This window comes from Thunnus thynnus, chromosome 4 (assembly GCF_963924715.1).
Source record: "Thunnus thynnus chromosome 4, fThuThy2.1, whole genome shotgun sequence".
NCBI lineage: Eukaryota > Metazoa > Chordata > Actinopteri > Scombriformes > Scombridae > Thunnus > Thunnus thynnus.
Window position 1 is genome coordinate 31,482,181 of NC_089520.1, and position 18,122 is coordinate 31,500,302.

General features: G+C 40.3%; 1 protein-coding gene across 3 annotated transcripts in view; it reads left to right on the forward strand.

The window, feature by feature from the left end:
• cntn4 (contactin 4) overlaps positions 1-18,122 on the forward strand; it is a 157,926-nt gene that overhangs the window by 108,492 nt on the left and 31,312 nt on the right. For all 3 annotated transcript variants that reach the window (XM_067588319.1, XM_067588318.1, XM_067588320.1), the window contains one exon: positions 317-467. In XM_067588319.1, coding sequence (XP_067444420.1) covers positions 317-467 — 151 coding nt within the window. The remainder of the gene's footprint in view (positions 1-316; positions 468-18,122) is intronic.

Consider the following 18,122-nt stretch of genomic DNA (forward strand, 5'->3'; position numbering starts at 1 on the left):
ACATTTCTGTCTCTGCTGTGAAAATATGATGTAGACTCACTTGAAGCCTAACTGAGAATTATAATAAGTTACAGTAACTCCACATCAGTCATGGGCTTTACTGTTTAGCTTTCTGATTGCTAATTATTCACATTATAAAGAATCTAATCTAGTGTCTTTAAATTAACCATGGCGATAACGCAATGTATTTATGAACTCATTTTTCAAAATGTTGAAGAAATTATCAGTAATAAATTCAATTTGAGATAAATAATCAGAGAAAAATTGGAGGAAAAGAGATGCAAACAGTGCCTTTAATATGCTGCTCTTGTCTCAGCTGTTGCCCCAGATTTCTCTCACAGCCAACTGAGGAGTCAGACACTGGTGAAGGTAGGAGGAGATGTGCTCATCGAGTGCAAGCCCAAGATGTCTCCTTGGGGTGTGATCTCATGGCGGAAGGGCAGCGAACCACTCCGAGAAAGTAACAGGTAACAAAACACACAGACATTTTGTTCTGCTTTAGCCCACTGTGAGAACTGCTGGACTTTTCCCTCTGTGTGCTCTCATTATTTTTAGCCAGGTACGGATCCCTGGAGGCTGTGGTCCTGTGTATTAATATAGACAGATCTTATGCTTAGCAACACTCGCTCCCTCCAGATGTAACATCTTGTTCACATTTTAATTATTCATTATAAGTCATCTCGAACGCAGTGTTGCCCAGCTGGTTGCAATATTGGACGAGTCGCACATATGATATGAAAAAAATGTCAATCATTGGTGCATTAGTGTGTTTTCAGAGCCTGCTTGTCTCAAACCCTTTGACAAAGACCATTACTTCTGTGTTCTCAAAGCATTAAAGGAGCACTCCACATATTTGACCCCCCCCCCCCCTACCGTCTTCTGTGTCTCTGGAGGGCGCTTTCCAAAGTTTGAGAAAACTTTATGTTTGTCATTAGGGTTTAATGATGTCACCAGGGATAGCACAGTTTGGACTTGAGACTTAAAATTCAAAACAGAATGGTGCTACCACATTGCATTATGGGAGATGTAGGATTCAGGGGAATTTTGGTGCGTGACACATACTAGATACCAAAAATCAGGATATCTCAGCTTCTGGCACTTCAATTTAGACCATTCTTTTTGTAATTTTTCTTTTTTGAGTCCCCCAACTTCATGAAAGTGAAATATTAAATCGCTGGAGTACCCCTTTAAAACATACTGTACATTGTAAAGGTGTATTACACTTGTTTTTAAGCAAGTATTTCAAACAGGCAAATTTAAAATGGTCAGTATAGAGTGAAATATTACATCACCCCAATAAGATATATTGTAAAATCCATAATAACTTAAAATTATTGTTTTATGTAATCATCTATTTTATCACAAGATTAGATAATTGAGAAGTTTTATGGATTCAAAAATACTGTATCATGGTGCACCAAAAGGCTCCAGTTACTGTGATATATTTTGTTACTGTATGTCCATGGAGAGATTTTGATGCAGTCCTTGGATGTGGTGAGAACACTTGCAGAACAGCAAAGAGAAAAAGCTGCATGGAGCCTCACTGAGTAATGGTTAATGGGGTTTGCTGTGTTTTATCTTTAGTCATGGCCAAACAGACCGGCTGCTGAGTAAATTCAAAGTGCTAATCAAGTACTTTTCACCTCAGCAGGGATGATAAAGGCTCCTGAAATCAAATTATTCAACTTCAGACAAGTTTTTGAGGAACAGAGGGTGATCTTGGTGTCCTGCCACGGTTGACCCCTGAGATGTGATGTGTGCTATATGTGATAACTTTTGCCAGTGTTAGTGCGTGTCTGTCTGAATGAAGTGCGAAGTCTGGCCCAGAAGCCTAATTGCAGATAGGGGTCACCCATTGGGTGTCACCACTCTAGCATGACTCTGCTCTGACAGCAGGACTGTGTGCACAGTGTCTTGCCAGGCTTTGCATATATACAAAGCAGTGTTGTTGCTTGTCAAACAAAGTGGTGGGGAATTTGCATAGTGGTTTCGCTGCTGGTGCCCTTCACTCGCCCTGTGCCACTTCCATCACACATTTCAACCTCACAGCACCTGGACCATTGTGAACTCAGTTTAAAATTTATTACATATTTCTCTTTGGCATAACACAAATTGATGTCGTAAGTGATAAATGAAATGGCAGTATCTGTAGCAGTGTGAAAGAGATGCTTTGTTTTCCTGAAATTCTATCACTGCATATACTTGTGCGTCAGTATTCTCACTTATTCCTAACTATAATTTACACAATGACCAACTGCTGTGATAAATAATGAATCATTAAAGATTTAAACCATTGAAGTATAAATTACTGTTGAATATTTAAAATTAGGGAATTCTTATCGTTGCTGCTGTAGCTGAAAGATGGATTCGCTTAACTTAGTCCTTTAGAGCACTTGGAGTACCATGATAATGGACAATTAGCAGATGTAATTCTTCAACACTGTCTTCATTCTGGTAGTTCTGTTTTATGTTTGATATTCAGAAATATGTTTTAATGTCTTTACTCTAAATAAATTAGGGATGCACGATAATATCAGCATGTCATCGGTATCGGCCGATAAAGGTTTTAAAATGAAATATCGGCTCCGGCTGTGCTTCCCTCTGCGGACTGTTTCGCCCTGATGTTCCTGGTGTTTCCTCCGCAGGCTCCACTTCACTCAGCTGTCCCACAGACCCACTGCTTCTTCCCACTTTAACCTGAATAACAAACCGGGGTTCGGCGCTCCGGTTGGATCCACTCGGAGAGCCAGGGCTAGTCGTCTGTGCTTCCCTCCGGCCATGCTGCAGCTAACGCTCCGCTAGCCTCCCAGCTAGCACCGGCTCACCATGTGGATCCAACAGGAGCACTGAGCCCCGGTTTGTTATTCAGGTTAAAGTTGGAAGAAGCAGCGGGTCTGTCGGGCAGCTGAGTGAAGTGGAGCCTGTGGAGGAAGTACTAGGAACATCAGGGTGAAACAGTCCGTGGAGGAGCTGCTGTGTTCGGCTGCACAGATAGGAAACACCTCGGCTGACAGGATGTACCACTCTGTTTGAAAAAACGTATTCTCCTTCTTCTTCTTTAACAGCAGTTGGCAACCAGCGTATTAGGTATATAACCGCCACCTTCTGCTCCAGACTGTGGACCAGAGATTAAATCCTACCCATTAATCCTGTCGGTATAATAAACTCAAAGAAAACTCTACTGTTTGACCCACTTGGCAGGATTATTAAAGTTTTAATGCTGAGCTCCTGAACTTCAGGTGGAAAAAATTTATGCATATATCAGCCATCGGCCAAAATGAGTTGGAAAATATCGACATATTGGATATTGACCAAAAATCCTATATCATTCATCCCTAAAATAAATGATATTTGGCTCAGACCACCTGTGCTGCTGCTCCAAAATTAAGAAGAAGCACAGATTTGAACGTAAAATTCAACAGTCCCAGATGCGTTACATTAAAAGGACATTTTTGCCATGGTGCCGAACTGTATTGCCAGCTTGGAAGTAGAGTAATGTTTTACAGAGCTTGAAAACACATGCCAGAGCCTTTTAAATGTGCTGGCTCCCCCTTACTCTCTTTCCTGTTATCTCCCTTCCCTCTCATGTGTGACATACACACATACAACCTTGTGCTGTATGTTACACAATAAAAATGTTTAGCATCTGTTCCGGTGATCATTAGAGCACTTGTTCTTTAAATGGATGCCCAATAATAGCTGTCTTTTCTGTAGGTCGACTACAATATTTAGTCTTATCCTGCTGGTTGGTTGTAAAATCATAAAACGTAAGTGAAAGCAGGCCACTGACACAAATGAGTGAACCCCAAATAATGGAGCAAACAACATCCTGGTTTCACACATGAACTGTGTGTTAGGCATGCATGCTATAATTCTTCCTAGTTAATTGTATTTATGTTTTTCTGTATAGCAAAGAACTGTGTTTGCATGCATGTACAGTATGTGTGCATGTCGGAGCAGGCTTGTTTGGTTATGTACCTGTACGGAGAGGTGCGAAATCATAAGAGGTAGCTGTGAACCCCTTTTGTTGAAGATTAATTGCCTTAATTGCGTTAGCACTCCATAGTGGCTCCAGCGGAAAGGGAACTAGTGTCACCAGCTGGGTAATCCATCTTCATAGCAGCAGCCCCCTTTTTTCTACAGGAGACCAGTGGAGGGAGGGGATGTCTTATCTACCCCAGACAACCCTGCAGGGACGAGGTTTAGATGACATCAGCTGGAACAAAGCAGCTGAGAGCGCAGAGCAGAACAGGTCTTGCTGATGAGTGTGTAAGTTGGCCGTGTCAGCCACAGAGAGCAGCCTAAAAAACATGCCATTTCAATATGTCACTAACAGGGAGAAATCAAGTTTGTTAGGCCCCTCACACCAGGCACACTCAATCAACTGTCCTCTCACGAGCCACCGCAGGATATGCTGACGTCCTGATGTTCTGCCCTCCTGAATTAAACACCATCTTTTAAAGACCTTGAGTATTTATCTCTATCGGCTTTGGCAGTCATGCAAATATTTGTGCTGGATCTTTCAATCCTTTGAAGAAGGTGTTTACGCCTGGGGGGAGGCATTAAAGTGCTTTGGGTGTGGCTGGGACAAATCCCCCCACTTTTGTTTCCACGGCGCCCTGATGCAGCAGCGTGTCTCTTCAACTGCACAGAGTGGATACATGGTGCCTTGTGTGTGTTTCGGTGCAGATTGCAAATGAAGTTTTATCTTTTTACTCAATATTATTCATACAGCCCCCCCACACACACACACACACCCCTCTTGCCACTCCATTCCTTTCCTCCCCAAGGAGCTGATGGACAGTCAGAAGTTCAGCATGCCCAGGTACCCATGGCAATTCCTTTTAGTAAGCTCAGTCCAAAAGGTCATACATCTAAAATAGGTTTGAGATATGGCAATGTGATGCAGATGCTTTATGCTAAAATTTTATTTTCTGTTATTGTGCTGTGTGATTTTTTTCTGGGTTAGGCATCACACCTCTCAAAAAACATATTTAGACTGGGAAATAAATATGGACCCTACTGGTGGCTGGATTCCCAGGGAGGGTAATTTTAGTCCTTTATGTGTATTATAATTGCTGAGGGGAGTGGTACTCCAAGAACAAAGGGCACCTGGCAAACTGCTGCCAAGTCAAAATGCCACCTCGTCTCCTGTTGTGTCCATAAGTGCAGGACTTAGCCCACATATAATACATCAAAAATTAGTTATATAGTTTGATTAATTTGTTTAAAATCCCTAATACATTGCTAAATATTGGTTTAAAGACATTTAAAGGGTTTTTCAGGTTTAACAATGAATGAAATTAACATTCTCTGAGCCAACTACTGATCATATCAATTGTGATATTCAGAAAGGCAAAAGGAACACAATTTAGGAAGACCATGGTACCATTTTTTCGTTTTATATTCACTTCTCCAGATTAAAATAAAAATATCAAACATTTCAGTTTGCCTAAAACAGCTGCGGATGCGCTGAGGTGTCTCTGCTGCAGTCTGTGAAACCGTCTGCTCTGATGATCAGACTTGAATGGGAGAAAGAAATTGTTCTCTGATTGCTGAAAATGGTCCTGATGGTTCTTTAAGGTACTGTAATGGTTTATTTGGCACCACTATTTACAATATTCTACAGATATCAGCTGTGGATCTCTGTGTTTTTTATGTCTTTTAGAAGGTGATATAAAAAAGCTCTATCCCAAATATTCTCAATTTCTCTACTGATTTCATGCCAGAAATTATTATTAGATACTATTAAATACCTACTGAAATATTGAAATATTTGAAAGTGTGCACCAGTGTTTGCTGTAGCACACATTGTGCACTTGGCGATGTAACAATTTGAGTGACATCTTTGAACAAGGTGAGTACAGGAAGCTTGTTGCCAAGGTAACATCTGATCAAAGTTTTATCAGCTCCTTTTTACCCCAGATTAGTGGTTTCAAACAACTACAAATGTACAGTCCCACTGCACACACAAAGAAACATAAAGGAAGGATGCTACTGGAAGGAAGGTGAAGCTACATATCTCCAAGACACTGGACATGTTAAGATTCACATATCAGTCAGAGCTTTTCCTGTATTTCGAGTACAAATGCAAAATCTGTATGTATTTTCTACAATAACATCAATTTGACTTGCTTCTATTAAATAGATAAGGTTAGGTCTTGATACATTTAATAACACTGAACATAAAATATTCATTGCTAGTAAGAAATCTCACAGCAACCATTGTCTTAGTGGCTTTATTGGTCGGTTTGGTCGTGCAATGATAAGACAGAATTCTAATCTTGTTGGAAAACGCTCCCCTCCTTAGTGGTTTAAAGCATCTAAATCAGCGCTGCCTTATTCTGTAAGTACATTCATGGTGGCTCAGTACAAACAAGCTGCATCTTTATCACACATTGCAAGTAAATCACAGTTTATTCAGATGGGATAGCCATGGGTTATAGAAAACACTACAATTAGCAGGCTGAAGGCTAGAAATGTTCACATGACTATCCTCTGGCTAGATGGCAGGAATTTTTGGCATCACTGGCCAGAAGAGTTGCTGTGATACGATGTGTCCACAAGACTTCCTCAAAATAAAATGAAAGTTGGTTATATAGTGAAATTAGTAGAAATTAAAGTAGAAATTAAGTCAACATTAGGTAAATTTATCATATGCTACGTAACATAAACTTAGCCATGGTTCACATATTTTGCCTCAATTCTAAAAATTTTGGCTGCAACAGATTTCTGTCTGAGTTTAATTTATCAACGATGCAATATGTTACCACATGTCGAATATAGTAAACCTGACTATTCTACCTATATTCAGCTTTGTTAGTTTTTTGTGTCCTAACAATGTGGGATGTGTATTTTTGCTTTAAAGAAACTGAAGTACTTAGAAAAATTACAGCAGATGCATAATTTTATATATAAAATTAATCATTTTTTGACATCATATTGGTATTTGTAAATCTGTATGAAACAGAAATAAAGCCAAACCAGGCTTGAAAGACTGTTAAAAATGAAATAAAAGCACAAAATGGCTCAAAACATAAAAACAACTATCATTTTTTGAGCCACATATCTGATTGCACAGTAATTCCATGTTTAACATGTCCAAATTAACCTCCAGCCTTGTCAAGAAGAAAACACTATGAGATCGTGATCTCGTTGAGAAAGTTGACCCACATATCAACCCCCGCTTCCTCTCATAATTTTTATCACTTGTCACAAATTGAGCTCATACGTTCGTGTGACGTGAGACCTCTTTAATTCTGCCTTTTACTTATGCCAAACTATTGACACGCACATTGAAGAGCAAGTGTGGCTCATGATTCAGTGAGCATGAGAAATCTCTCTCCCTATATGACGCATTTCATGCCTTGAAATCATCTGCTAGGTGTGTTTACAGCTTTAAGTAGTGTGTGTTAATGTCTGAGCTGTAGGTGCAAGCTTAACATGACACGTTTTTGAGTGGCTCACTGAGTTTAAGTGAGAAGACACAGGAGGATGTGTATGTGGCCTGGATGTTGATTAGTCCATTAGTCTGTAGCGAGAGCAACACTTGCTATAGCTGGATTGGCCAGATCCTATCTGTAGTCATGACCCAGTGGTACACTGTTCTTCTTGCATATTATGCATCCCTCCTACATTGGCAAAGCAAATAAGCATGGCTGTCACGTAAATGAAGAGATGTCTCGCAGAGTGATCTCCATTTATAGGCCCATCTGCTCTGCCAGACGCACTCCAGAAAGAATAAGTGTCAGGAGAACACCAAAACTGCGAAAGAGACATAGCAGTGAACTTTGCATTAATTTACTTATCGCATATCTTGCTATCTTTCCATGATGCCTTTGTTCTGTTTCAAGGAGATTTTAATAAAGAGTCTCATCAAATGTCTCAGGGCTTAATTTTTATGAAGACTTAAAATTAATCAGTGCTGCATGGAAACAGGTGTATTAATAAAGGTGGTGATTAAATGATCTGTGTGAACGGATGGCCCAGCACTATTTCAGTCTCCTAATTCGTAGGCTGCATGCTGTTATACTTATTAAAAACATTGTTTGTCATGTTTAAATGTCACTTCACATTTTTTGCTCATCAGATCTCTAATTTCCTCATTTGACTCTAATTGAACATCTGCTTGTGAAGTGGAGTTCTGGCTCTCTGTGGAGGTTAGCAGTGTGAGTGAGCAGTGCCAGGCCTGAATACAGAGAGCTTATGTGCCCAGAAGGACTTGTTTCATTACTTTGCCTTGAGGAAAGGTTTACTACCTGACAAGGCTGCTGTGGACAGCTGACTGGTGCTTTTCATTTTGTCTTTGCCTACACCTCTCCACCCTGGCTGTAGCTAAAAAAGCCACATGAAGGAGTGCGGTCCCCCTCGCCTGAGAATGGGAGCAAACCGAGGATTAGTGCTTTGCTGATCCTGGCAGCTGCAGACAACAACCAACACTGTTCAGAGGTGCCTGCTAGCACACACACATCCGCATAGCAGATTAAATGTTTTATTTATCCAAACATGTCTCAGAGTTAGAGCTGCTCAGGAGGCAGAAATAATCTCGTTGGTTGGTTTAAACCTCAGTGGGCAGAGCCAAAGTCCTACATTTCTTTTGGAGGGGATTTTTAGGTAAATGGCTAGCTTAGTAATCAAAGTAATAATAGAGTGTGTTATTGACAAAAAAGTGTAATTTTTTTATTATTCATCATGACCATTGCATTCATGATACTGGGAAATCAGCAGGCAAGTACTGTATGAGTAATTTGAACATGGATGTGCAGCTACAGGCAGGCTAACTAGCCCGCTCAGATATGGCTTGATCGTATTTCTATCAAAACTCAGTAATGACATTCCAAGATGTCTTCTGCCTTGTCTTTTTTCATGCTGTGTGTCCAACCTTTGGCCATTGGCTGCCCCAAAAGTCACTTCACTGCAGATGAATATGAATCACTAGTTTGATATATTTGTGGCTGTAAGCGGGGGCACTGCACCATGTGTTTGACACGCTGTGATCATCAGATAAATTTGGATTAGATGAGAGTGGCCCATGATCTTCACATTGCTCACTGTGGTCTAGAAAGGGTGGATTAAAGGCATTTGCCTTTCCCATTAGCAACATCATTTCAAGTGGGCTGCACAATAGAAGATTAGCAACATTAGCTTAGCAACCGTAACTAGGCGCGTAGGCCTTTCAAGCTTTGTATTTCTCCAATTGTTGGAACTGTGTGCATGGGGCTGCAGATACTCTGTACATAAAGAGTTTCAAGGGTGGAGGGTTTTTTTAGCCTTTGCAAAACCAAAAACACAAGTGTGTTTTTTCATACACAAAAGTGTAATGAAGAATTAAACAGTATGTTGTTTGTTGTATGTTAGTATGCCTAAGTAGAAGGCTTATTACCTACTATAGTAACCTTGTTTTGTGTTACTGTCAATGCCAAGGAGTATTTCATATTACATTATGTTGTGGGGTTATGGATTGTTTAAAAAAAAGGCCCATTCACAATAGAAGATCCATTCCAGCTGGCAAAATTGACGACCACTAGCTAGAAATGACAACCTTGTTTTTGTCTACCTCTGTCTGAAATCAAGGGCCTGTTGTTCCAAATATTAACGAGAATTTCAAGTGGTAAGTCTGCCCCAATTATCATTGTGAACTGCACATATACTGTGCGAGAATGGAAAGCTTGACAGGCAACAGTAACTAAGGGTGCAGAGCTTAGCAAATAGTCATTGTAGATAAATGCTGAGCTTGGGAACCATAGTTTGTCTTTACAAAGCTACAGATTTTCTTTTAAATACATTACAGTAGCATTTTGTTCAAACAATAAAAATTCTTCTGTACCTCTTGCTACAGTATATGTAGTGACAAAGTCATCCAGTTGTCAGTGGTGTTCTAAAATTAGCCAGAAAAACTGTAGTTCTTAACTCTGCTCAATGACGTTGAACTGACACACTGAGAACAGTTGACTATATAATGTGTGAATACACTTTCATGTTTTTGCCATGAATTTATTACTTAACAATTCAACATGCCTCAGATGACTCTTTGACATTTGGTGTGATTTACGTTGAGGGGCACATACTTGATGGGCAGACTGTACATCGGCCTTTGCTTTTCAGTCAAGATTATGGGCATTAATTGATTTTGTTGTTGTATTTAGAGACCATCAAATTAGTAGATCAATTCACTTTCCAGCCATATGACTGTAGGTCCCACTGCATCACTCAGAGTATAACCTTTGAGCCATTAAAGCTTCAGATCATACGATGCCATAAAATTTCAATCATCTATCTGCACCATTTTGCTAAATTAGCAGTTTTTCCTTTTTCAATGGATGAGGGGGTGGGGGCTTCTAACACATGTTTCTGCAAAGAATCTGGTGCTGACTGACTAAACTCAAAAAAATATCATACCACAGATAAAGTGAATTCTGAGATGTTTGCTGAGATTAGGTCAGAAGTCTCTTTACCCGTCTGCATCCCATGTACTGCTAGCCGGGATTATTTTTATCTGGGAGACTGTGGCTGATATCATTTTTCAAAGTGAGAATCCGCCAGCGCAGCATGAGTAATCCATCTTGGTTCCTCTGACAATTTCCTGTGGAACATGTGTGTGCTCTTTATTCCTGAAGGGATACCTCAGCACACGAGGAGAGATGAATATCTCTGGAAGGGAATAAACCAAGAGAGCAATTTGTGATTAAAGGAATCCTCTGGAAGTACATACACAAACCCCTCTGCGGCCCAGGCTGATAAACTCCCCCTCCCCACAATGCAATTACAAACACAATCACATCATGTTCTACAGGCGAGAATTAAGACGTCCTCAATCAGCCTGCTTCATTAAGACACCTTCCTATAAAAAATGGACACTTTTACACATTTATTTTGAGAAAGTTCATTTTCACTGAGATCCTTAGACAGTAGACTGTGTGCACTTGTGTGTGTGTGTGTGTGTGTGTGTGTGAGAGAGAGAGAGAGAGAAAGAGAATCAGAGTGTGTTTTTTTTATTGTTATTTTTTCATTATAGGCATTGATAACAAGTTGACAATATTTTCATGCCTGGGGACATTATGTAAGCAGTTTCTCCCTTTATTGTTGAAGGGAGACCAGGTACAAAAATGTGTTGTACATTTAATTTCATTTATCTCAACATTATGAATATTGAGGCTTAACTTTTGTCATTTAATAAATAAATCTAGCCACCAATTCCTGGAATGGAGCATCCAATATTCAAATGGTCTAACAAACTGTACCTAAAACTGTTAGTATTATAAGTAAGTGTACAATTCCTGCTCTATTTATCAAAAGAAAATACAAAAAAAGAGAGAAAAAATAAATTCATCTTAGCTGTTGAGGCTATGGGGAAGAACTTGCCATTTCCCTGCTTACATTATGGTAATACACACTGGTGTGCATTTCATAGAGTAAGAGATTAATACTTGCATTGCAGCCCAGCACCCCTGTCCCCTGGCCGTGTTTTTATAAAGCAACAATATTGCGAAAGAAGCTTTAATGTTAGCCAGTGCCCTGGAGACAAGTGTCAATACACAGTGAACCAAAAGGAAAGTTATTTCAAGTATTGCCTGCAACTTACTCCACTGGTAATGTAGCTGAATAGAAAAAGAGCTCATAACCCTGCTTCCAGTTGCAGGGCTTGCCTTTGTTGAGAGTTGAAGAATGAGTGCTTATTCTGTGTCAATCATTCTTAATCATTTGCGCTGTCTTGAAGCAAGAGCTCCCTGCAACGGTGGTCACAAAACGCAGTTGTTATATTGTTGTTGAGTTTTGATTGAAACCTCCAAAAGATCCCTGTCAGATGGGCATTTTCTACATGACAAATGGTAATTGTCTGCAAAGCACAGTACTTTCTTACAGCTCAAAGCCTGGTAGAGTAAATTGTAATTGAGCTGCCTGATAACTTCTAACACTGAGGGAGTTATGTGTGCTCCTTTTTTTGGCTACCAGGCATTTTAATATGATCAGGCTGAGCTCTGACTCACTGGCATATTTAAAGCACAACTCCTCGCTTTTTTTTTTTTTTTTTTACCTGTACTTATTTCTCCCTCCTACCAACTGTCATCATTCTTACAAAGATGCACAACTCTCCAAAACTTTCCTGCAGCATCATGGATACTCCAAAGTTAAAGTCAGAATGTTCAATACATTGTCCGTACAATGTCTCATTTAGTTTTATTGTACACTTGTCATTTATGTAGCTCTTCTTTTGGTCTTCGATGTTCGTTGCCAGCAGCTTCCTGTCTACATATTTGTGAAAAATGAATAATCATAGCTATCAGGTCAGGGCTAAATTTAAAGCTAAATAGTGTCATGACACACTTTTAATAATTTTGGGGTCAAATGTGTTTAAGTGTTCAGCGGCCCTGTTCTTGACTGTGTTAAAGAGATACACATCCAGGTAACACAATACAGTGGGCATTATTAGAGAAACAGCTGTCAAGAGTTTGGTCAGATTTGGTCCACAGCCATGCTAGCATCCCTGTGAGGTTGTACAGTACTTGGGCACAATGGTGCTTTGAGCTAAATAATAATGTTGGCATGCTGACAAGTTCACAATGACAATGTTGACATGTTAGCAGATATAATGCTTACCATGTTAGTTTAGTGTGTTAGCATGCTTACATTTGCTAACTGGCAATAAACACAAAGTACAACTGAGGCTGATGGGAATGTCATTTGTTTTGCAGGTATTTGGTATTTAACCAAAATATTGGACAAATAGACATTTTAACATTTTATGATGGCACTAAGTCAAAACTCCTGATTACCAAAGTCATTACAATTTGTCCTATGGTGACCAGGAATGGCAATTCATCCAATAGTTTTTGACATATTTCACTCAACTAAAAATGTCAACCTCATGGTGGTGCTAAATGAAAAGTCAAGGAAGCACCAAAGTCTTGAGGATTCCTCCTCTGGGGACCATGAATGTCTAAATTTCATGGTGACCCTTCCAATATTTGTTGAGATATTTCAGTCTGGACCAAAGTGGTGGGTTCACCTACCTACAATGCAATCCCTCGAGCCTTGTTGCTAGCATGGCAGAAAAACAAAAAGAAATGACAAGGAAAATATAGTCTATGACCAGAACTAAGCATTCATGTCATTCATGCACCAGAGTTATGGTCAGGGGTTTGTTGGATTGTAGCGTTTAAATTTAGCTAGGCACAGCCTTACATTTGAAATCACCTCAGAGTTAATCATCTCCTATCATACAGCCATGTGGTAATGCTGGGATCATTTGCTGCAGCTAATGATCCGTGTGACAAGATGAGAGTCATTGGTACACGTCTGAGTACAGCAAAAATCAATATCAATTACACCTGTATCGAAGAATTGTCAGAAGTAAATGCCCAGGTGTCCCTGTTTCACCAGTGTCAGCCAATCGCTTTGTCAACTGAAAGAACAACAAAAAATCAAGAGCACACCTGCTTTGTGGTCTCTAATTGACCGTTAACCTTGATGTTGACAACTTCACAAGAAAACAACGCATATTCTTTTAGTCATAATGCTGCATAAAGCAGACATCTGAGAAGTTGTACCGCAGTTGCATTGCACTCTGCAGGTTTTAGCGTTTCGGGTCTACGCTGCACAGCTGGGCTTGATTTATGCAGCTGACAAGGCCTTTTCTCTCCAGCACAGCACACTGCGGGGAACCTTAGGAGAGACAGCCTTTCAATTTATCTCAGACAGCCCCACCCCCTATACACTTCAGGGTTTTTAAAGCAGCCAAGAGCATAGATCAACACCTGAAGTTAGGTCCCACCCCTTGTCCCGTCTCAGAGGATATGGTGACCTCGCCTCTTTCTCCGCACACTCACCACATTACAGCCCCCAGCACTGTTAGCAACACTGACGTTTTGATACAATTATGATTAGAAACATCACCTGCAGGTAGGTCGATGATGGTCAATGGGGGTCGGAAACGGTAACTCAGACACACCTCACCTTATCTGTGAGCTTGCCGCGGCCGGCAAACACAATATCAAACACTTCCCCTGCAGTGCTTTTTTCATACTTACTTTATCCATTTAGTTAACTGGTATTTGGAAGTGAATGGCTGCTGCAGTGGCGAGTCGAGCAAGCGGTGTGTGCACTGAGGCAGTAATCTTTGTGTATAGAAGGCCTTAGCTGAGACTAATTATTTGGTGAAATCACCGTAAGCTTGTGACGATCTCTCTTCCTGTGGTCTCATGGCTGAGTAATTCCACTGATAGAATCTTAACCCCTATTTTCACAAGCCTGTTTTATTTACCCTGTTAATTAAGTAGAGACGCATACAGGCCTCCACCCTGCAGTCATGCTACCAATCAGCCATGGCGTCTCCGAGTCACTAAGTATTCATGAACGGTCCTTTTTGGAACTCTCAAATCACAATCTGATCTGTGATTATGCATTTTGTTTGCATGCTGAATTTTTATGAGTACACTCCGATTCTTCAGCGGCGTTAGCGAGTTAGTGTGTTTATGTAGAAAGCGAGCTAACACGATTTCACCATTTGAGCACGAGGCTCCTGCTGCTGCTATTAGAAACTCACTTTACATTCCAGGCCCAGACATAGTTCAAAGCCGCTGCTCTCGACGCAGAATTTCCTTGCCTTTTTTGTGACTCATTATTTGGACTGTGACAGTTTCCTCTCACAATGTAGAATTTATCAAACAGATCAAAGACAAAATATGTCTGAATGAAACATCAAAACAAGATTTTCAAGTGCCTTTTTGATTGTGAAGAAGCTTACAAAAAGCAACGCCTGAATCTGTTAACAGCGTCTCAAAGAGAAAGTAAGGAAATAACAAAAACAGGTTTTTACTTTGGAGCTGGCTCTTCCCTGCGATTTCCACTTCACAGTGCCCGTGATAGCTGCTCTGTGACTGATGTTATTTGTCTCTTTCATCTTGTCACAGAGCGGGGAGGATCAACACTGTATAGCCCCTGTCCTCAGAGGCTTGATCTCACCCAAAATACACACCTGTGTTTTTCAGGATTACACGAGTGCATTTGGACATCCCACCGTGTTCAAAATAATCGCCTCCTTTAGGAGAATTATTGCCGTGTCCATTAAACCTGTGTGAGGCAGGGATGAAAGGAGTGGCACTTGTGTTCATCTCACCTGTGAATTATTGATACCTGCCCCCTCCGCTGGCTTCTCTCGGGATGGAGGTGGGAAATGTCTCCTCACATAATGGGCACATCGCACAGACATGTTGTCTGGGCCGTGGCAGAGGAGAGAGAAGGCAGGAGCAAAACTGAAACGTGTTAATAGTAAGCCTCCATCTCTTATTCACCACCGCTGTGCTTCGGTTGACTTCCACTGTATTTGACCTCATCTGCTCTTCCATTAGCTTCAAACTGAAATGATGAACACTTATGCAAACAGCCGGTCTGCTCCTCTCTCTGTAACATCGCTGAAAGGAAAGTGCCTCCCCAGTCTTCATATAAAGCTTTTAAAAAAAGGTAGACGATGCGGTGAATGGCCAAGAACAGTCTTGGCTCTACAGGAGGGCTACTGAGGATTTAACTCTCTGTAAGAGCCATTGTGCTCACATGCAGCACCACTTGTTCGCTCTCCGCAGAGCCTCCTCTTACAAGATGCATGGTGCACGAGTCACATGATAGCTGTTTTGTCCCTGAGGATAAGGGGATTGTGGATATACACAGCGCTGTGCACAAATGCAGGTATTTAGTTATGTTGAGATATTGCTGTGAGCCTTGTGGTGGTTGAGTTGAATTAGGTCAGAGCTTGTTCTAGTTAAAATGATATGTTTTCCCATTTGTTTTTACTCTCACTGATTACAAAAAGTCCACTAGTTAATTGATAGTAGATGTGCATGCGGTAAAGCCTTTAGTCCACATTTTCCTTTAAATAACCTGAGTCATCAGAGAGCCAGCAATGCAGTGCAATTAATGTATAGTATTTGTTTTTATTGTGCTTACTCTGCTCAGGTTTATGGTCAGTTGTACCACCATGGTGCCATTTAATAGGCCATTTTCCTCAAATGTATTGGCCTCCAGGTTTGATGCCATTAAGTGTGGGCCATTCCACACTGCGATATGCCCCTCATGTAACTGATGGTCATTGTCAGCTGCTTTGCATTCAGCACTTTTCTCTCAGTCTGATATAAACCAAGAAGCCTCCACTCAGCAGGACTGTGTGGTTTTAGAAGTAGATTCTCTTTCACTAAGTGTCTCTGCACTTTCTTATCACATCCAACACTTGAAAAAGACCCAACGAAGACAATGAAGCAGGGGGGTAAAATATAACACTGTGTCACACAGTATCAACCACATTACACAAGTACATCCAGTTAAACATATCACTGGTGCAAACAAGAAAACAAACTGCTCTCACATAAGAGTGGAAGCTGATGAATTGTTTTTTTTGTCATGTGTCATTTAGACTTCTAGCATGGCTGTTAAAATACTCTCGCACCCGACTGTGTTATCTTTTACTGTCACATAGCTGTTTTGAACTGATCAAAAGCAGAGCAGGAATGAGTTTTAGCTGATTTAAGGGAGCAGCAGCGCTGTTGCACATGCTCTGTTGCTTTGGATCTTTAGTCCTGTTGCACTGTTAATTAATGCAGTCATGCACTAAGTATTTGAGTACAGTAGTGACAGACGGTTTTAATTGGTGCTTTACAGTTAAAGCAGTAAATATAGAGGGTCAAAGTAATAGCCAACTATCTGCCAGCCGAAGAGTGTGTGTAAATCTTACCATTACTTTCTTGTATGATTATAAAAATCTGGCACTGGTTAAAAAATGCTTTTCTGGGAACCTTAAAGCAGCTATAATCAGTTGTTTTATATTAAGGTGGATCACATGACATCACATACTGGTAAGTAAAAGCGGTCACTTGTAGGGACAAACCCTCAGAGAATTATCACCCTACTGCATTTCCACTGAGCTTGCAGCCAATAACTTTACTGTTTGGATCACTCTCATCTCTTTCATAGCACAGGCAGCTGTTTTCAGCAAAAAGCCATTGCACACTACCTGCCCAGCACTAAACAGCAGACACTGTAAAGTTAGCAGCTAGCTGGTGAACAAAGTGGAGTGTTTTTTGTTGCTGAAGAGCCAGATGTTTCCCACAAGACCAAAGTAGAGCTAATGAATGCTAATGTTGCTGAGTATCTGATGGATGTTTAAATTGGCAACTGTTTGCTGACAAGTTTGTCATATCAGTTTAAAAGGTGATGATATGTTATGTGACAGTTGTGCTTACAGCTCATCTCCACCAAGTTTCCCAAAAATATGATAACAGGTTTAATGCAGTCATGTAGTAATTATTTGAATAGAGTAATTACAGATAGATGATTGGTGCTTTATAGCAAAAGCAATAAATATAAAGAAATAGTCAACACTGATGGGGTGAACTGTGATTTTGGAATTTTGATTTTGGACTTTTGATTTTGAAATTTGAGATTGGTTTACAAAAGAGTAAAAACCTTAAAAGCTTAAATATTTCACATCTGAAACAAAAAGGCATCCGTTGACTACAGCTAGACTAGCTAGACCTTCTATTTTTAAACTGCTGGTAAAAGTAAGGTAAATGTGCTTAGAGGCTTAGAGGGATCTTAAACCTTCGTTAATTGATTTCTTTTTGGGCACTTGGGGGCAGGATAACAAACTGTAAACACAACATTGACATAGTATCACTGTATGAAGTTATTGTAGCAACCGTGTGAGCAAACAGCTGCCTATTTACACATCCAGTAGCTGTGGAGTAACATTGGTATTTTTTTGAAATTGTGTTTCTTGCCACATAATGAATCTAAGTCCAATTTTCATTCTCCTTTTAACTCTGTTTTGGTCTACTGATAAAAGGGTCTGACTCTTAAGCTGCTAAATGCTCCTCTGTGTTAAACAACTGCTCACTGACTTTGTCTGCCAGTCAGTGGGTTTATCAGAGTATTGTTGTTGGTTAGAAAACAGGCTTGATGAGAGCAGAGACAGTAAAACAGAATTGTAAAGTTGCGGGCCATAAACCCAAAACCAAAACACTCCGTAGAGCTGAAGGAAACTGCAGAGTCAGCTAATAATTCTCAGTGGGTTCATTACTACAAGCAACCACTTTCACATTACACATGTGCATTTAACCACTTGTTAGTATAAAAAA